This window comes from Pseudophryne corroboree, chromosome 1 (assembly GCF_028390025.1).
Source record: "Pseudophryne corroboree isolate aPseCor3 chromosome 1, aPseCor3.hap2, whole genome shotgun sequence".
NCBI classification, from domain to species: domain Eukaryota; kingdom Metazoa; phylum Chordata; class Amphibia; order Anura; family Myobatrachidae; genus Pseudophryne; species Pseudophryne corroboree.
In genome coordinates this window covers 414,940,042-414,961,705 of record NC_086444.1, presented here as the reverse complement: position 1 = coordinate 414,961,705, position 21,664 = coordinate 414,940,042, and the positions used below count along the sequence as shown (strand labels likewise).

Sequence of the window (21,664 nt, the reverse complement as noted above, 5' to 3'; positions counted from 1 at the left end):
TCTCTATCACCTTGTACATAAAATCTCCAATGAGATGCCGGAATCCCGCACGCAACAATTAGTGCTGCGGGATTCTCCAAGATGATTAAAAGGATTTTTCATCAGGTTAACGCCTCCAGCACAAGCAGGTAACAATGTGCAAGGCAGTTAAAAGGCCTATTCCTGTTGTAACGGGAAGAGGATGAGGCTTTTCTCATTAACACACAAGGGTGAGTTGTTTGCATCTAAGCTAGACGCCGATTGTCCACACAGGACGCGGCAATCTCAGGTCTTGATTATTTCATCACAACAAGCTGAGATCCTAAAACTTTAAGGTATAATAAGAGACGAAGCCAGTAGATTCGGATGGTTCGAATCCCAAGAGCGCGTTCCGCAGCATTTCCCATTCCTAAATCCCTCCAGTCTTTAATGGAGGAGTCCTGGAACCAACCTGACAACTGTGTTCAATTTCAAAACAGGGTTTTTAGTAACTGATCCCCTACCTAAGGGTATAATGGATAAGTGGGAGATTCCGCCGGTAGTGGATGTTTTCCCAGGAAGGTTGTCAAGGAAAACAATCTTACCGTTACCTAATGAAACGAAGTAAAAAGTTCAGGGGCAGAGCCCACCTTTAAAGTAAATTTTTGTAGCAGACGTAGCACAAAGACCTACGGTCGTCTGCGCTTGGGGTTAACAAGGCCATGGGAGCATGGTCTGGAAAGAAATTACTCAACTGGCGGGACACAATTGAAATTCAGCTTCATACTTGTGTCAAACCTATAGACATTACGCATCTCTACATCAACCATATCGGCTAGAGACTCTGACACCAAGGGGCGGTAGACTCCATCCCCTTTGAGGAGGTGAGGTTTTTCGGTCCAGTGTTAGCCAGGAGGATTTCGCAAGCTACAGCGTCCACTGGTCTGCCTACTCCTTATACAAGAGCCACTCCACAGTTTAGGAGAGGTTCTTGAGGACCAGCGTGTATTTCCTTTGGCTCTCAGTCCTTACACGCCCCAGGAAGAGGTTTCGGTACACAAGTACGTGGGGGCAGAGATAGAGACCGCTCACAGGCAGCAACCAGAAGAGCGGGATGGACCTGCTGACAAGAGATTATAAACGCTACTGCCAACAATTGGAACTTAGCTACGTTCGGAGGTCATTATTCCGGTGGCCGCCCCTCAAACAGGAACGGTTTTGTTATTCCAATCCTTTTGTCGTGCAAAATGTGATCCGGACAGGCAGGCCGAGACTCGATTTAACCGTTTTAAACCGGTCTCTCAGTGTCTTCTAATTCAAGATGGAATTAATCCAGTTGGTTATTGCAGGCTTGGAACATGCATATGTGCTTATCCCAATCTGGGCTCTTCAACAAGCTTACTTGAGGTTCGCACTGCGGATGGATCGCTACCATTTGAGGGCCTTGCCGTTCGGTCTATCATCGACCCCCAGGTTCTTTACGAAGATCATGGCATTTATGGTTGCAGAATCGGGACTGTTGAGAGTCACAATTAGTCCTTATCTAGGCGACCTGCTAATCAAGGCATCCTCTAGGGACCAGTTGGTCAGGGATGTTCAGACGTCTCATACATTTCTCATTCCACATGGGGGGATTGTGAATTTACAGAGATCCAACCTCATGCCAATTCAAGGGATTCAGTTCCTCGGCCTCATCTTGGACACGGTACTATTGAAAGTATTCCTACCAAGGAACAAGGTCCTGGACCTACAGAGATTAGTGGCTCAGGTACTAAGGTCACAAAAGGTTTTTCTACACCTCTGTGTGAAATTTCTCGGGAAGTTGGTGGCATCTTTAGAAGATCCCCAGTAAGGCAGATTTCATTCCCGACCATTACTGATGAACCTCATTGCTCAGGGAGCAAGGTCACACTGGCTTCTGCACAAAGAATCCGACTTCCACCACGCATATGCACCTCCTTAATTTGGTGGGCGTTGCACAGGAATCTCGCAGCAGGCTAGAGATTCGGCATTCGGGATTGAAGGGATCCTGCAACAGACACCAGTCTCAGAGGTTGGGGTGCCGTCTGGGAGGAGCATTAGTTTCAGAACAGATGGACCCTACTGGAAAGCAGCCTACCCTTACACATTCTCGAACTCGGAGCAGTTTACAGGGCCCTTTTTCTTAGCCATAGGCCCAGTCATGGGTCAACACATAAAGATGCAGTCGGACAATGTCACGACGATGGCAGACTTAATCGGTCATGGAGAAGCGGGATGGCGTTAAAGGAAACCACAAAAGATTTTGTTGTGGGCAGAAAGGCGAAACGTCATCCTCTCGGCAGGGTTCATTCCAGGTGTGGAGAACTGGGATGCGGATTATTTCAGTCGCCAGGTCGTGCATCCATGGGAGTGGTACCTCCATCCATGGAATTTCGACTTGGTGGTGAGATGGGGCCTACCTCAGGTCGACCCAATGGCGTCTCGACAATACCATCAGCTGCCCAGATAGATGTCCAGGACAGGTGATCCAGCAGCTGAAGGAGTGGACGCATTAACATTTTCTTGGTGTTATAAAAAGGTTTCCATTTTTTCACCTTTCCAACTCATACCCAGGGATCTGAGTAGGGTTGACACAAGAGCGAGTGTCGGTGATTCTAATCGCACCGGATTGGTCCCGCAGGAGTTAGTACTCAGACCTGCGTGGGTTACTAATGGAAGATCCGTGAAGGTCTCTCCTGAGAGGGGACCTGCTATCTCAGGGACCGTTCCAACTCCCAGAAACAGGCTGTGGTTCCCGGCAAGGCTATTAAAATCCCGGATTTTAAGGAACAGAAGTATACCACGATCGTCCATTCCTACGATGATTGCCGCTGGGTAGCCGGTCACAGCCATGTACTGCTACAGGATTTGGAAAAGGTACATGGCTTGGTGTCAAGAACGTGGGTGGAATTCGAAGCACTTCCACTTATCCAGACTTCTACTCTTCCTTCAGGCCGGTCTCAATTTAGGACTGAGGCTGGGCTCTCTGCATTCGGTTCTCTCCGTCCGATTTCAACAGCGATTAGCATCCTTGCAGAAGTCAAACCTTTTTACAGGGGGTTCTGCGGATAGCAGCCCCTTTTCTTTCTCCTACTACACCATGGGACTTACATTTGGTGTTGGAGTTTTTGACATCACCTACTTTTGAACCGCTAGCAAAACCAGTCCTGAAATATCTTTCTTGGTAGGTCACGTTTTTGCTTGCCTTTGCTTCGGCCAGGGTTTTTTTTATGTTGCGTGCCTTAGTGCAAGAGCCCCGTTTGGACTTTTCAGGAGGATAGGGCAGAACTCCTGCCTAGGGTTGTTTTGGGATTTCACGTAAACCAGCCCATTATGGTCCCATCCTTCCGGGGTCTTGCAGATGGGGACGTGTCCTTGGATGTTGTCCGAGCTTTACGGGTATACGTACAGGTTACGTCATCCTTCGGAAGGTCAGACCATTCGTTTGTTCTTCAGGCTGGACCTAAGAAGGGTTGGCCAGCATCTCAGCGGTCTTTGTCTCGATGGCTTGGACTTGCCATTCGGAAAGCTTATAATTCCTGTGGAAAACAGGTTCGGGTTCAGACGGGTGCTCCTACCACCCGATTGGTGGATGCCTCGTGGGCGGTGGCCAGGGTGCTTCCACTGCTCAACTTTTGCGGAGCGGCAACGTGGTCTTCAGCCCACGCATTCGCGTGCTTTTGCAAGTTTGATACCTTTGAGTCCGGCGACTCTATGTTCGGATGTTTGGTTTTGCAGACAACCGACCGCACTCCCTCCCTGGGGGTTAACTTTGGGACGTCCCCTAATGTCTAATGGAATGCTCCAGTGTCCCCTAGTGGATGAAAGAGAAAAGAGGATTTCTCTATCGTCCTAGTGGATGCTGGGGTTCCTGAAAGGACCATGGGGAATAGCGGCTCCGCAGGAGACAGGGCACAAAAAGTAAAGCTTTAGGATCAGGTGGTGTGCACTGGCTCCTCCCCCTATGACCCTCCTCCAAGCCTCAGTTAGATTTTTGTGCCCGGCCGAGAAGGGTGCAATCTAGGTGGCTCTCCTAAAGAGCTGCTTAGAAAAGTTTAGCTTAGGTTTTTTATTTTACAGTGAGTCCTGCTGGCAACAGGATCACTGCAACGAGGGACTTAGGGGAGAAGAAGTGAACTCACCTGCGTGCAGGATGGATTGGCTTCTTTGGCTACTGGACATTAGCTCCAGAGGGACGATCACAGGTACAGCCTGGATGGTCACCGGAGCCTCGCCGCCGGCCCCCTTGCAGATGCTGAAACGAGAAGAGGTCCAGAATCGGCGGCAGAAGACTCCTCAGTCTTCTTAAGGTAGCGCACAGCACTGCAGCTGTGCGCCATTTCCTCTCAGCACACTTCACACGGCAGTCACTGAGGGTGCAGGGCGCTGGGAGGGGGGCGCCCTGGGAGGCAAATGAAAACCTTTTTTGGCTAAAAATACCTCACATATAGCCTCCGGGGGCTATATGGAGATATTTAACCCCTGCCAGAATCCATTAAAGAGCGGGAGACGAGCCCGCCGAAAAAGGGGCGGGGCCTATCTCCTCAGCACACAGCGCCATTTTCCCTCACAGAAAGGCTGGAGGGAAGGCTCCCAGGCTCTCCCCTGCACTGCACTACAGAAACAGGGTTAAAACAGAGAGGGGGGGCTCTAATTTGGCGTTAGAAATATATAAAAGATGCTATAAGGGAAAACACTTATATAAGGTTGTCCCTATATAATTATAGCGTTTTTGGTGTGTGCTGGCAAACTCTCCCTCTGTCTCTCCAAAGGGCTAGTGGGTCCTGTCCTCTATCAGAGCATTCCCTGTGTGTGTGCTGTGTGTCGGTACGTGTGTGTCGACATGTATGAGGACGATGTTGGTGAGGAGGCGGAGCAATTGCCTGTAATGGTGATGTCACTCTCTAGGGAGTCGACACCGGAATGGATGGCTTATTTAGGGAATTACGTGATAATGTCAACACGCTGCAAGGTCGGTTGACGACATGAGACGGCCGACAAACAATTAGTACCGGTCCAGACGTCTCTGAAACACTGTCAGGGGTTTTTAAAACGCCCGTTTACTTTAGTCGGTCGACACAGACACAGACACGGAATCCAGTGTCGACGGTGAATAAACAAACGTATTCCTTATTAGGGCCACACGTTAAGGGCAATGATGGAGGTGTTACATATTTCTGATACTACAAGTACCACAAAAGAGGGTATTATGTGGGATGTGAAAAAACTACCGTAGTTTTTCCTGAATCAGATAAATTAAATGAAGTGTGTGATGATGCGTGGGTTCCCCCCGATAGAAAATTATGGGCGGTATACCCTTTCCCGCCAGAAGTTAGGGCGCGTTGGGAAACACCCCTTAGGGTGGATAAGGCGCTCACACGCTTATCAAAACAAGTGGCGGTACCGTCTATAGATAGGGCCGTCCTCAAGGAGCCAGCTGACAGGAGGCTGGAAAATATCATAAAAAGTATATACACACATACTGGTGTTATACTGCGACCAGCGATCGCCTCAGCCTGGATGTGCAGAGCTGGGGTGGCTTGGTCGGATTCCCTGACTAAAAATATTGATACCCTTGACAGGGACAGTATTTTATTGACTATAGAGCATTTAAAGGATGCATTTTCTATATATGCGAGATGCACAGAGGGATATTTGCACTCTGGCATCAAGAGTAAGTGCGATGTCCATATCTGCCAGAAGATGTTTATGGACACGACAGTGGTCAGGTGATGCAGATTCCAAACGGCACAAAGGTGTATTGCCGTATAAAGGAAGAGGAGTTATTTGGGGTCGGTCCATCGGACCTGGTGGCCACGGCAACTGCTGGAAAATCCACCGTTTTTACCCTAAGTCACATCTCTGCAGAAAAAGACACCGTCTTTTCAGCCTCAGTCCTTTCGTCCCTATAAGAGTCATATCTGCCCAGGGATAGAGGAAAGGGAAGAAGACTGCAGCAGGCAGCCCATTCCCAGGAACAGAAGCGTTCCACCGCTTCTGCCAAGCTCTCAGCATGACGCTGGGACCGTACAGGACCCCTGGATCCTACATGTAGTATCCCAGGGGTACAGATTGGAATGTCGAGACGTTTCCCCTTCGCAGGCTCCTGAAGTCTGGTTTACCAAGGTCTCCCTCCGACAAGGAGGCAGTATGGGAAACAATTCACAAGCTGTATTCCCAGCAGGTGATAATCAAATTACCCCTCCTACAACAAGAAAAGGGGTATTATTCCACATTATATTGTGGTACTGAAGCCAGAAGGCTAGGTGAGACCTATTCTAAATCTAAAAAAATTTGAACACTTACAAAGGTTCAAATCAAGATGGAGTCACTCAGAGCAGTGATAACGAACCACGAAGAAGGGGACTATATAGTGTCCCGAGACATCAGGGATGCTTACCTCCATGTCCAAAATTTGCCCTTCTCACTAAGGGTACCTCAGGTTCGTGGTACAGAACTGTCACTATCAGTTTCAGACGCTGCCGTTTGGATTGTCCACGGCACCCCGGGTCTTTACCAAGGTAATGGCCGAAATGATGATTCTTCTTCGAAGAAAAGGCGTCTTAATTATCCCTTACTTGGACGATCTCCTGATAAGGGCAAAGTCCAGGGAACAGTTGGAGGTCGGAGTAGCACTATCTCGGATACTGCTACAACAGCACGGGTGGATTCTAAATATTCCAAAATCGCAGCTGATCCCGACGACAAGTCTGCTGTGCCTAGGGATGATTCTGGACACAGTCCAGAAAAAGGTGTTTCTCCCGGAAGAGAAAGCCAGGGAGTTATCCGAGCTAGTCAGGAACCTCCTAAAATCAGTGCATCATTGCACAAGGGTCCTGGTAAAGATGGTGACTTCCTACGAAGCAATTCCATTCGGCAGATTTCACGCAAGAATTTTTCAGTGGGATCTACTGGACAAATGGTCCGGATCGCATCTTCAGATGCATCAGCGGATAACCCTATATCCAAGGACAAGGGTGTCTCTCCTGTGGTGGTTACAGAGTGCTCATCTTCTAGAGGGCCGCAGATTCGGCATTCAGGATTGGATGCTGGTGACCACGGAGGCCAGCCCGAGAGGCTGGGGAGCAGTCACACAAGGAAAAAATTTCCAGGGAGTGTGATCAAGTCTGGAGACTTTTCTCCACATAAATATACTGGAGCTAAGGGTAAATTTATAATTCTCTAAGCTTAGCAAGACCTCTGCTTCAAGGTCAGCCGGTATTGATCCAGTGGGAAAAACATCACGGCAGTCGCCCACGTAAATAGACAGGGCGGCACAAGAAGCAGGAGGGCAATGGCAAAAACTGCAAGGACTTTTCGCTGGGCGGAAAATCATGTGATAGCACTGTCAGCAGTGTTTCATTCCGGGAATGGAAACTGGGAAGCAGACTTCCTCAGCAGGCACGACCTCCACCCGGCAGAGTGGAAACTTCATCGGGAAGTTTTCCACATGATTGTAAACCGTTGGGAAATACCAAAGGTGGACATGATGGCGTCCCGTCTGAACAAAAAACGGGACAGGTATTGCGCCAGGTTAAGAGACCCTCAGGCAATAGCTGTGGACGTTCTGGTAACACCATGGATGTACCAGTCGGTGTATGTGTTCCATCCTCTGCTTCTCATACCTAAGGTACTGAGACTTATAAGACGTAGAGGAGTAAGAACTATACTCATGGCTCCGGATTGGCCAAGAAGGACTTGGTACCCGGAACTTCAAGAGATGCTCACAGAGGACTTATGGCCTCTGCCGCTAAGAAGGGACTTGTTTCAGCAAGTACCATGTCTGTTCCAAGACTTACCGCAGCTGCGTTTGACGGTATGGCGGTGGAACGCCGGATCCTAAGGGAAAAAGGCATTCCGGAAGAGGTCATTCCTACCCTGGTCAAAGCCAGAAAGGAGGTGACCGCACAACATTATCACCACATGTGGCAAAAATATGTTGCGTGGTGTGAGGCCAGAAAGGCCCCACGAAGAAATTTCAACTCGGTCGATTCCTGCATTTCCTGCAAACAGGAGTGTCTATGGGCCTCAAATTGGGGTCCATTAAGGTTCAAATTTCGGCCCTGTCGATTTTCTTCCAGAAAGAAGTGGCTTCAGTTCCTGAAGTCCAGAAGTTTGTCAAGGGAGTATTGCATATACAACCCCCTTTTGTGCCTCCAGTGGCACTGTGGGATCTCAACGTAGTTCTGGGATTCCTCAAATCACATTGGTTTAAAACCAGTCAAATCTGTGGATTTGAAGCATCTCACATGAAAAGTGACCATGCTCTTGGCCCTGGCCTGGACCAGGCGAGTGTCAAATTGGTGGTTTTTTTCTCAAAAAAGCCCATATCTGGTTGTCCATTTGGACAGGGCAGAGCTGCGGACTCGTCCCCAGTTCTCTCCCTAAGGTGGTGTCAGTGTTTCACCTGAACCAGCTTATTTTGGTGCCTTGCGCCTACTAGGGACTTGGAGGACTCCAGGTTGCTAGATGTTGTCAGGGCCCTGTAAATATAGGTTCCAGGACGGCTGGAGTCAGGAAAACTGACTTGCTGTTATCCTGTATGCACCCAACAAACTGGGTGCTCTTGCTTCTAAGCAGACTATTGCTAGTTGGATGTGTAATACAATTCAGCTTGCACATTCTGTGGCAGGCCTGCCACAGCCAAAATATGTAAATGCCCATTCCACAAGGAAGGTGGGCTTATCTTGGGCGGCTGCCCGAGGGGTCTCGGCTTTACAACTTTGCCGAGCAGCTACTTGGTCAGGGGCAAACACGTTTGCTAAATTCTACAAATTTGATACCCTGGCTAAGGAGGACCTGGAGTTCTCTCATTCGGTGCTGCAGAGTCATCCGCACTCTCCCGTCCGTTTGGGAGCTTTGGTATTATCCCCATGGTCCTTTCAGGAACCCCAGCATCCACTAGGACGATAGAGAAAATAAGAATTTACTTACCGATAATTCTATTTCTCGGAGTCCGTAGTGGATGCTGGGCGCCCATCCCAAGTGCGGATTATCTGCAATACTTGTACATAGTTACAGAAATCGGGTTATTATTGTTGTGAGCCATCTTTTCAGAGGCTCCGCTGTTATCATACTGTTAACTGGGTTCAGATCACAGGTTGTACAGTGTGATTGGTGTGGCTGGTATGAGTCTTACCCGGGATTCAAAATCCTTCCTTATTGTGTACGCTCGTCCGGGCACAGTATCCTAACTGAGGCTTGGAGGAGGGTCATAGGGGGAGGAGCCAGTGCACACCACCTGATCCTAAAGCTTTACTTTTTGTGCCCTGTCTCCTGCGGAGCCGCTATTCCCCATGGTCCTTTCAGGAACCCCAGCATCCACTACGGACTCCGAGAAATAGAATTATCGGTAAGTAAATTCTTATTTTTGGTACTTACCGATAAATCCATTTCTCTGAATCCTCTAGGGGACACTGGACGCCCGCCTTGGTGCTGTCGGCCTGCTGGATTCAAAGTTCTTGGTGAAACGGTTCGTACAAACAGCGTTGGTTTCTCGGTTAAGTTACTTGGCTGCTGTTTGTTAGGTTGTACGGTTCGGTTCCTCGCCATGTGCTCTAGTATCATGTCCTATTCTCTCAGTCAAATTTTCCAAATTGAGGGAGGAGGGATGTGAAGGGGGAGGAGCCGGCTGTGCAGACAATGCTAATTTTAGATTGTGCCACACCTCCGGTTGCAAGCTTCACACCCCTAATGTCTAATGGAATGCTCCAGTGTCCCCTAGAGGATTCAGAGAAATGGATTTATCGGTAAGAACCAAAATCCTCTTATTGTAGATCGAGTATCACTTCTCTGAAATAAATGCCTAAGGGGGAGATGTACTAAGCAGTGGAGAAATGAACCAGTTGAGAAGTTGCCTATGGCAACCAATCAGCTGCTCTGTATAATTTTATAGTATGCAAATTATAAATGTTACTTCATTACTGATTGGTTGCCATGAGCATCTTCTCCACTGGCTCACTTATTCACTCTTTTCACTGTTTAGTACATCTCCCATTTAAACTCTTACTATGTTACTGTTGAACTGTTGGATGGACATCAGGACTGACTGTTATGATCTGCTCTGGCTGGAAATTAAAGATCTGCTATAGCAATACCAGTCTTTACTTTTCTATGGTGGGAAAAGCTAGGCAACACATGATTTAATAGAATCAGTACAATTGTTACCTGTAATCCCTTAGGTTTCGAAGGAGCAAGGTTTCAGCAAGAAAAATTGGATTGCAGAAGTTATGGGAGTGGTGTGTAGGCATAATGCAGATGACATCATTGCCTTGGAGAGTAGTGATTGGGCGCCTAGGGAGACTGGGTCATGGTGAATTGAAAGGTATGTATCTAAAGAAAATGTGTTTTTGTAGTGTGGAACACAATATTACTACTTCTAACCACTTGTGTTTTGTTTCAGATTGGAGTATTTTACTCGGCGAGTGCTCCCTACAGAACATTAGTCGTCAGCTAAAGGAAGCATGCAGAATGTGTGGCATCTCCGCTGTTGACGCACCATCTATTCTTAGTGCCTGTCTTGTAGCCATGGAGCCACAGGGATCCTTTAATGTGATGCCAGGTAAATGTGTCTAATGGCGATATACTTAAGTTACACTTGGAGATTTCAAACAGTAATTGTTCTTATTTTGTTCTTCTAATATGTTACTTGCCCTGTAAAGGGAGAACACCATATTACATACAGAAATGTCTGTGCAAGCTTCAATGAGTGCTGAAACTGATAAAATGGTTTTTATTATTTTAATTGATTTCTTTAATATGCATTCCTGCTCAATATGTACATCCCATTGTCAAGCGATTTCCAGCTTCTCTGACTCTGTCATTAATTTGGTGTCTATGTGAGGAAGGGGTTCGGGATTATTTGTTGTCACATTGCTGAGAATTCGGGAGGGGGGGGTCGGTGGGCAGACATGGCCCTGCAGCGGTTGTGGCGGTTCCCCATAGGGACGATCCCAATATAGGTAATAGACTGCACCAAATCATTTTTGAAATTTACACAAAATGAGACTAAATAAAGCCTAACAAAGAAAACTGCCCATTTGAAAAAAGTTTCAGGCTACAGCCACAGTGTAGTGGGGAACCTAGGATTAACTGGTTGTTTTAGTTTAAGTGCCTAGCTACCCACAACACTGCCTATACAGATGTAGCCATGCACATCTAGTCTGTGGCACGGACACACGCTGCTCCTAGTCATTCTACGGGGGTGCGTACTCAGAAGCACATGCACGTCCTAGTTGCAGGCACATTTGCTGAGAATACGGCAATCTGCAGGCTAGATGAGCCTTGCTACATCTGTACCTCATTGTTCCAGTGTCCCCCACCGGTGAACAGAAAAAGCGGTTTATCTGGGATATGAAGCACCCAAATGGACTACTGAAGATTGGAAGTCTCTTTTTTTTATTTTTTATTTTTTTATTTTTAAACTCTTTATTTGTTCAAAGAGAAAATGTTTGTGCAATGCAATAAAGACAATTGCACAATAAAGATTATAAACATTTTCCTCAATTTTCATAAAAACAGAAATTTTGTTGAAGTAAAGAACCTAATAGAGAGGTAGAGAAAATAAGAGAAAGAGAGATAAGGAAAGAAACGGGCAAGGCGAAATAGGAGAAAACAAGGTCAGATTTATGTAAAGAGATTAGAGATTACAAGGTGAAACAACATAGGGCATACAGCCATGGTAGTGCTAATAGAGCAAGAACTTACTGTAGTGATAAAAGAGATGGCCGGAGGGAGGACCCAGGGACAGCCCATCAAACGAGGCAGGAGATTCCCGTCCGGTTCAGTCAACTGATATTTAGATTGAGGCATTTTAAGCAACCATGGAGCCCAGACTAGTTTAATTTATGGGGCCAATCATGTAAGTAATAAGTAATTTTCTCCATGTTTGCGATGAACTAGATATAGTTATGTAGGGCATGAATTGTAGGAGCATTTGGGGATTTCCAATGTCTGGCTTTTAAAGATTTAGCTGCAGCTAGAATGTGCGAAAATAATTTATTTAAGGGTGGATCAATATCTTGAAAAGGGCGAACCAATCGAACTACCCATGGGTTCTAAAGAAAGCGGAAGAACAGAGAGAAATTTCAAAACTTGAAGTACTTTATTCCAAAATGGAACAATGTGAGAGTTCCCCACTGGCCACAACCTCAAGATTGGAAGTCTTGTGAACTGATGAATAAAATTGAAATCTGGGGTTTATCATACAGGGGTTTTCTCTGACGTCCTAGTGGATGCTGGGAACTCCGTAAGGACCATGGGGAATAGACGGGCTCCGCAGGAGACTGGGCACTCTAAAAGAAAGATTAGGTACTACCTGGTGTGCACTGGCTCCTCCCTCTATGCCCCTCCTCCAGACCCCAGTTAGATTTCTGTGCCCGGCCGAGCTGGATGCACACTAGGGGCTCTCCTGAGCTCCTAGAAAGAAAGTATATGTTAGGTTTTTTATTTTACAGTGAGACCTGCTGGCAAAAGGCTCACTGCAACGAGGGACTAAGGGGAGAAGAAGCGAACCTACCTGCTTGCAGCTAGCTTGGACACCATTAGCTCCAGAGGGATCGACCGCAGGACCCGTCCTTGGTGTTCGTTCCCGGAGCCGCGCCGCCGTCCCCCTTACAGAGCCAGAAGCATTAAGATGGTCCGGAAAATCGGCGGCAGAAGACTTCAGTCTTCACCAAGGTAGCGCACAGCACTGCAGCTGTGCGCCATTGCTCCTCATACACACTTCGGTCACAGAGGGTGCAGGGCGCTGGGGGGGGGCGCCCTGAGCAGCAATAAAAACACCTTGGCTGGCAAAATAATCACAATATATAGCCCCAGAGGCTATATATGTGATAATTACTCCTGCCAGAATCCATAAAAAAGCGGGAGAAAAGTCCACGAAAAAGGGGCGGAGCTATCTCCCTTGGCACACTGGCGCCATTTTCTCTTCACAGTGTAGCTGGAAGACAGCTCCCCAGGCTCTCCCCTGTAGTTTTCAGGCTCAAAGGGTTAAAAAGAGAGGGGGGGCACAAAATTTAGGCGCAATATTGTTTATACAAGCAGCTATTGGGGAAAATTCACTCAGTGATAGTGTTTATCCCTACATTATATAGCGCTCTGGTGTGTGCTGGCATACTCTCTCTCTGTCTCCCCAAAGGGCTGTGTGGGGTCCTGTCCTCAGTCAGAGCATTCCCTGTGTGTGTGCGGTGTGTCGGTACGGCTGTGTCGACATGTTTGATGAGGAGGCTTATGTGGAGGCGGAGCAGATGCCGATAAATGGGATGTCGCCCCCTATGGGCCGACACCAGAGTGGATGGATAGGTGGAAGGTATTAACCGACAGTGTCAACTCCTTACATAAAAGGCTGGAGGACGTAACAGCTATGGGACAGCCGGCTTCTCAGCCCGCGCCTGCCCAGGCGTCTCAAAGGCCATCAGGGGCTCAAAAACGCCCGCTCCCTCAGATGGCAGACACAGATGTCGACACGGAGTCTGACTCCAGTGTCGACGAGGTTGAGACTTATACACAATCCACTAGGAACATCCGTTACATGATCCCGGCAATAAAAAATGTGTTACACATTTCTGACATTAACCCAAGTACCACTAAAAAAGGGTTTTATGTTTGGGGAGAAAAAGCAGGCAGTGTTTTGTTCCCCCATCCAATGAGTGAATGAAGTGTGAAAAAGCGTGGGTTCCCCCGATAAGAAACTGATAATTTCTAAAAAGTTACTGATGGCGTACCTTTTCCCGCCAGAGGATAAGTTACGCTGGGAGATATCCCCTAGGGTGGATAAGGCGCTCACACGTTTGTCAAAAAAGGTGGCACTGCCGTCTTAGGATACGGCCACTTTGAAGGTACCTGCTGATAAAAAGCAGGAGGCTATCCTGAAGTCTGTATTTACACACTCAGGTAGTAGACTGAGACCTGCAGATAGTGCTGCTGCAGCGTGGTCTTTAACCCTGTCAAACAGGGATACTATTTTGCGAACATAAGACGTCGTCTTATATATGAGGGATGCACAGAGGGATATTTTGCCGGCTGGCATCCAGAATTAATGCAATGTCCATTCTGTCAGGAGGGTATTAGAGACCCGACACTGGACAGGTGATGCTGACTTTAAAAGGCACATAGAGCCTTATAAGGGTGAGGAATTGTTTGGGGATGGTCTCTGGGACCTCGTATCCACAGCAACAGCTGGGAAGAAAATTTTTTACCTCAGGTTTCCTCACAGCCTAAGAAAGCACTGTATTATCAGGTACAGTCCTTTCGGCTTCAGAAAAGCAAGCGGGTCAAAGGCGCTTCCTTTCTGCACAGAGACGAGGGAAGAGGGAAAAAGCTGCACCAGTCAGCCAGTTCCCAGAATCAAAATTCTTCCCCCGCTTCCTCTGAGTCCACCGCATGACGCGGGGGCGCCACAGGCGTAGCCAGGTACGGTGGGGGGCCGCCTCAAAAATTTCAGCGATCAGTGGGCTCGCTCACAGGTGGATCCCTGGATCCTTCAAGTAGTATCTCAGGGGTACAGGCTGAAATTCGAGGCGTCTCCCCCCCGCCGTTTCCTCAAATCTGTCTTGCCGACAACTCCCTCAGGCAGGGAGGCTGTGCTAGAGGCAATTCACAAGCTGTATTCCCAGCAGGTGATAGTCAAGGTGCCCCTACTTCAACAAGGACGGGGTTACTATTCCACACTGTTTGTGGTACCGAAACCGGACGGTTCGGTGAGACCCATTTTAAATTTGAAGTCCTTGAACACATACATAAAAAAATTCAAGTTCAAGATGGAATCGCTCAGGGCGGTTATTGCAAGCCTGGAGGAGGGGGATTACATGGTATCCCTGGACATCAAGGATGCTTACCTACATGTCCCCATTTACCATCCTCACCAGCAGTACCTCAGATTTGTGGTACAGGATTGCCATTACCAATTCCAAACACTGCCGTTTGGACTATCCACGGCACCGAGGGTCTTTACCAAGGTAATGGCAGAAATGATGATGCTCCTTCGAAAAAAGGGAGTTTTTAATTATCCCGTACTTGGACGATCTCCTTATAAAGGCGAGGTCCATGGAGCAGTTGTTGGTCGGAGTAGCACTATCTCGGGAAGTGCTACAACAGCACGGATGGATTCTATACATTCCAAAGTCACAGCTGGTTCCTACCACACGCCTGCTGTTCCTGGGGATGGTTCTGGACACAGAACAGAAAAAAGTGTTTCTCCCGCAGGAGAAAGCCAAGGAGCTGTCATCTCTAGTCAGAGACCTCCTGAAACCAAAACAGGTATCGGTGCATCACTGCACACGAGTCCTGGGAAAAATGGTAGCTTCTTACGAAGCAAAATTCCATTCGGCAGGTTCCATGCAAGAACCTTTCAGTGGGACCTCTTGGACAAGTGGCCGGAATCGCATCTTCAGATGCATCGGCTGATAACCCTGTCTCCAAGGACCAGGGTATCTCTACTGTGGTGGCTGCAGAGTGCTCATCTTCAAGAGGGCCGCAGATTCGGCATACAGGACTGGGTCCTGGTAACCACGGATGCCAGCCTTTGAGGCTGGGGGGCAGTCACACAGGGAAGAAATTTCCAAGGACTTTGGTCTAGTCAGGAGTCGTCCCTACACATAAATATTCTGGAACTGAGGGCCATTTACAATGCCCTAAGTCTGGCAAGGCCTCTGCTTCAAAACCAGCCGGTACTGATCCAATCAGACAACATCACGGCAGTCGCCCATGTAAACCGACAGGGCGGCACAAGAAGCAGGATGGCGATGGCAGAAGCCACAAGGATTCTCCGATGGGCGGAAAATCACGTCTTAGCACTGTCAGCAGTGTTCATTCCGGGAGTGGACAACTGGGAAGCAGACTTCCTCAGCAGACACGACCGACACCCGGGAGAGTGGGGACTTCATCCAGAAGTCTTCCAACTGTTGGTAAACCGTTGGGAAAGGCCACAGGTGGACATGATGGCGTCCCGCCTAAACAAAAAACTAGATATTGCGCCAGGTCAAGGGACCCTCAGGCAATAGCTGTGGACGCTCTAGTGACACCGTGGGTGTACCAGTCGGTTTATGTATTCCCTCCTCTGCCTCTCATACCAAAGGTACTGAGAATAATAAGAAAACGAGGAGTAAGAACGATATTCGTGGTTCCGGGTGGGCCAAGAAGAGCTTGGTACCCAGAACTTCAAGAAATAATATCAGAGGACCCATGGCCTCTACCGCTCAGACAGGATCTGCTACAGCAGGGGCCCTGTCTGTTCCAAGACTTACCGCGGCTGCGTTGGACGGCATGGCGGTTGAATTCCGGATCCTAAAGCAAAAGGGCATTCCGGAGGAAGTCATTCCTACGCTGATCAAAGCCAGGAAAGAAGTAACCGCAAACCATTATCACCGTATTTGGCGAAAATATGTTGCGGGGTGTGAGGCCAGGAAGGCCCCAACAGAGGAATTTCAGCTGGGTCGTTTTCTGCACTTCCTACAGTCAGGAGTGACTATGGGCCTAAAATTGGGTTCCATTAAGGTCCAGATTTCGGCTCTGTCGATTTTCTTCCAGAAAGAACTGGCTTCACTGCCTGGAGTTCAGACATTTGTAAAGGGAGTGCTACATATTCAGCCCCTTTTTTGTGCCTTCTGTGGCACCTTGGGATCTCAACGTGGTGTTGAGTTTCTTAAAATCACATTGGTTTGAGCCACTTAAGACTGTGGATTTGAAATATCTCACGTGGAAAGTGGTCATGTTATTGGCCTTGGCTTCGGCCAGGCGTGTGTCAGAATTGGCGGCTTTGTCATGTAAAAGCATTTATCTGATTTTCCATATGGATAGGGCAGAATTGAGGACTCGTCCCCAGTTTCTCCCTAAGGTGGTATCAGCTTTTCACTTGAACCAACCTATTGTAGTGCCTGCGGCTACTAGGGACTTGGAAGATTCCAAGTTACTGGACGTAGTCAGGGCCTTAAAAATTTATATTTCCAGGACGGCTGGAGTCAGGAAAACTGACTCGTTTTTTATCCTGTAGGCACCCAACAAAATAGGTGCTCCTGCTTCTAAGCAGACTATTGCTCGCTGAATTTGTAGCACAATTCAGCTGGAGCATTCTGCGGCTGGATTGCCGCATCCTAAATCAGTAACAGCCCATTCCACGAGGAAAGTGGGCTCATCTTGGGCGGCTGCCCGAGGGGTCTCGGCTTTACAACTTTGCCGAGCTGCAACTTGGTCAGGGGCAAACACGTTTGCTAAATTCTACAAATTTGATACCCTGGCTGAGGAGGACCTTGAGTTCTCTCATTCGGTGCTGCAGAGTCATCCGCACTCTCCCGCCCGTTTGGGAGCTTTGGTATAATCCCCATGGTCCTTACGGATTTCCCAGCATCCACTAGGACGTCAGAGAAAATAAGATTTTACTCACCGGTAAATCTATTTCTCGTAGTCCGTAGTGGATGCTGGGCGCCCATCCCAAGTGCGGATTGTCTGCAATACTTGTATATAGTTATTGCCTAACTAAAGGGTTATTGTTGAGCCATCTGTTGAGAGGCTCAGTTATATTTCATACTGTTAACTGGGTATAGTATCACGAGTTATACGGTGTGATTGGTGTGGCTGGTATGAGTCTTACCCAGGATTCAAAATCCTTCCTTATTGTGTCAGCTCTTCCGGGCACAGTATCCTAACTGAGGTCTGGAGGAGGGGCATAGAGGGAGGAGCCAGTGCACACCAGATAGTACCTAATCTTTCTTTTAGAGTGCCCAGTCTCCTGCGGAGCCCGTCTATTCCCCATGGTCCTTACGGAGTTCCCAGCATCCACTACGGACTACGAGAAATAGATTTACCGGTGAGTAAAATCTTATTTTTTCTATGCTGTTGAGTAGGCAAAAGGATGGCTCCTCATTGTGTGGGGTTTATATATTAAGCTGCAGCCACTTCTTGAGTTAAAGCACAACATTAATAGGGCAATGTTTCTAATAGTTAAACACCCCATGTTTGCTATTAAAGCATTGCCCTTTTAAATTTTGGTCTTAAAAACACCTGGAAGCTAGTTAATAAACCTGTAGCAATAGCTGTCAATCATAGAAAAATAAGTGTGGTAGTAAAGGGCCCTTTTGCTTTATTCTGAGTTGACAGCTTGCACAGAGTGACTGGCACCTTGAACCAAAAGAGCTGCCACAGCATTTTATAGCGCCTTTCAAAACCCTCTAGTCTATGCCTTGTTGGTCAATGGGTTCATCCAATAGAAAGAATGACCCAAAATTTACAGTTAATCCAGGTTATAGTGCAACTACATTTGAGGAAAAGAGCAAGACAGTAGGCTTCAACTCATGGAATGGCCAGCACTGTCTCCACACTTAAAACCCATCCAGCTGGTTTGGTATCAACTGGACAGAAGGGTGAAAGCAAAATAACTTACAAGTGTAACATTATAGGGAAAAATGTCTAGAACAATAGTTGATTTGCTTTGTAGAAAGAATGCCACAAGTGTGTTTGGTGATTTTTTTAATTTAATTTTTTCAGTACATGAGACCTTAAACTGCATACATTTCACTAACAAATGGGAAAATGTGTGTTCTAAAACTTTTGACCAGTAGTGTACATGTGCAAAATGACATTGGATATAAACCAATTAGTGTTTTGTGTAAATTTGATGCTTTATAAAGAATATCATCTCCAGATTTTGATCATACTGTTATATTCCACTGGTTAGGTTTAACCCATTTTGGCCCAGGTGGGTAGTTTTCTACCCATTTTTTGAGATTTTTTGCGGAATGGCTAATATTGACCCAATTAAGAAAAATCTGGTGGAATTTTTCCCGATACAATGATAAAATATTGAAGTGCTGGGTAGAAAACAACCCACCTGGGCCGAAATGGGTTAATTATCTTGACTTATACTGGTTTTATTTTAATTGGCTATGTAGCTAAAAATCAACAAAACTAACTCTAGTATTGTAGTTAGGCTCCCAACCTTAGCCTATATTTCTATTTTGCTGTGTTTCCTATCTGTTGTCTATGCTACATGATTCCAAATGTCATATCTGACCATCTTCTGCTACAGATGCTGTTACTATGGGATCTGTGTTTGGCCGCAGCACAGCTTTGAATCTTCAAACCTCTCAGCTCAGCACACCGCAAGATGCCTCTTGCACCCACATCTTGGTATTTCCTACTTCAGCCACCATCCAGGTCGCTCCTGCTAATTATCCCATTGAGGATGGTTTCAACAATGGTGAGTGCTAATAAAAAAAATAAGTGTGGCTCTATTACAAAACAAAGCTAGCATCTCTGGAAAAATATAGAATGAATTTTCTTCTGTCTATACAAAATTTACTTAATTTACTTAATAGCATTCACAAGGAGTTTATGATTTTCTTGACAGTGTGCAAGAGGTGAAAAGTAGGCATTTTTATAAACACTCTTAAATATTACAGTATTACATGTAGATATTGCAATATATTTCTCTTGCTTGCTGAAGACCAACAAGTGACAGGAGCATCAAGGGCATTATAACAATTATATCAGAAGTCCCTATCTGCATTTCTGGCTCTTCCATTAGTTGGGTTTCTTTGTGAGACATATGCACACACATAACTCCCAAAAGTTGTAATAGTAAAAGTAGGTAGTTAACTCTGTTTCTAGTGGTGATTGGTGCCGCTCTAATTTCTGTTCTTTGGGTCACGAAGTGCGGGAGGATCCCCAATCTAAATCCAACAGATTTCCAGTTCCAGTACTAGTGAGGCCGTCGCTACACTTAATGTCTCAGTCACATCTCAGTGCTATTTTAATTGCTCCTCTGGCTTCTTTGTCACTGGCAGCATTTACACAATGTCTGTGACATGCATTCCCACTTGTAGCAACAGATTTGTGTAACACAGCATCTCAAACTATGCAACATTTTACATTGATTCCAAAGGAACAGTAACAACCAAATGTTCTTAAAGAAAGTATGAAGGTCTTTTTTTATTTTACAAAGCACTATCTTCTTGCATATAGCCAGTCAGTGTTGCAATAAGTCATTTTTCTTTTATACTTTATAACATAGTGGGTTTATTGGGGGCTATGCAACAATTGTTTTTCATATGCACTTAATTTATCTTAGCTACATTAACCATTCAAGATTTGTGAATACTTTCAGTATGCATCCCATTGTTAACTGTTAATGACCCCTGGTCTGTGCAATTAAAGGGTGACCATCTACCCACTTAGGGGGTTATTCAGGTTTGTTAGCAAACCCAAAAAGTTAGTAATTGGGCAAAACCATGTTGCACTGCAGGTGGGCAGATGTAACGTGCAGAGGGAGTGAGATTTGGGTGGGTTTCATTGTTTCGATGCATAGTAAATACTGGCTGCTTAATGTCTACACATTTAGATATCAGTTTGAACACACCCCACCCAAATCTAATCTCTCTGCACATGTTACATCTGCCCCACCTGCAGCACAACATGGTTTTGCCCAATTGATAACTATTTTGTTTGCTAACAACCCTGAATAAGTCCCATAGGCCATTAAGCTGTAGTGTGTGTTATGTTGATATTGTTGGGATGCAGGGGGGGGGGGGATGAATAAATTGAAATTGTTGATAAATGTAAGTTTAAAAGGTTCCTCTTAAATATTACGTTTTACCTGTTGATGACTAGAAAACATAGTAGGGAGAATGTGAGTCAGAGTTTTTATGCGAGTATAATGCAGGTTTGTTCTGAAACTCACGGTATACAATAGCCTGCGAGCTGGACAGTGCGAGTTTATCTGAAATGCGAGTCCAAGCGAGCTTGAGCCTATTTTTACGGCGGGAAACTTGCAACTTGTAATGCGAGTTTCATTACAAAAAAAAGCATAATCAGCAAGTTTACAACTCGCAGCCAATTACATTGGGTGAGTTGTATATTTCTCATAGGCAACATCTGGATGGCGTGTTTTGCCAGGGAGAGAAGGTTTTATGCGAGTTCCATGTGAGTTTGCACGTTCTCGCACTCTTTCACATATGGCGACTCCAAACTCGCATATTTTCAGCTGCAAACTCGCACATTTTTAGTACTCAGCATCTATTAGGTTTCCCCCAGTATGTTCAGAATAAAAGGTTAAGAGTGACCATTATTATTTTGACTCTTTTCTTTCATTCAGATGATATGTTTGATTTACCATTTCCGGATATGCCTGATATGGATAATGATATAGGAATATTAATTCAAGGGAACCTTCACTCGCCACCAAATTCCTCTCCAGGATCACCGACAGGCATTGGAGGAGGGTCGCACTTCCAGCATAGTCGGGTGAGTTGATGAATCCACCAATCTGGGCCCATGCTTTAGAGCAGAGGTTCTCAAACTCGGTCCTCAGGACCCCACACAGTGCATGTTTTGCAGGTAACCTAGCAGGTGCACAGGTGTACTAATTACTCACTGACGCATTTTAAAAGGTCCACAGGTGGAGCTAATTATTTCACTGGTGATTCTGTGAGGAGACCTGCAAAACATGCACTGTGTGGGGTCCTGAGGACCGAGTTTGAGAACCTGTGCTTTAGAGGAATCATAATTAGAAGAACACAATTTTGTTTTCTCTAACGTCCTAAGTGGATGCTGGGAACTCCGTAAGGACCATGGGGAATAGCGGCTCCGCAGGAGACTGGGCACAACTAAAGAAAGCTTTAGGACTACCTGGTGTGCACTGGCTCCTCCCTCTATGACCCTCCTCCAGACCTCAGTTAGAATTTTGTGCCCGGCC

At 46.5% G+C, this 21,664-nt stretch overlaps 1 protein-coding gene across 2 annotated transcripts in view; it reads left to right on the top strand.

Annotated features, from left to right (window-relative positions):
- The window catches only part of MED13L (mediator complex subunit 13L), a 467,040-nt gene that overhangs the window by 431,294 nt on the left and 14,082 nt on the right, over positions 1–21,664 (top strand). For both annotated transcript variants that reach the window (XM_063913297.1, XM_063913296.1), the window contains exons 25-28: positions 10,161–10,303; positions 10,382–10,540; positions 19,001–19,171; positions 21,065–21,213. In XM_063913297.1, the coding sequence (XP_063769367.1) occupies positions 10,161–10,303; positions 10,382–10,540; positions 19,001–19,171; positions 21,065–21,213 (622 nt within the window). The remainder of the gene's footprint in view (positions 1–10,160; positions 10,304–10,381; positions 10,541–19,000; positions 19,172–21,064; positions 21,214–21,664) is intronic.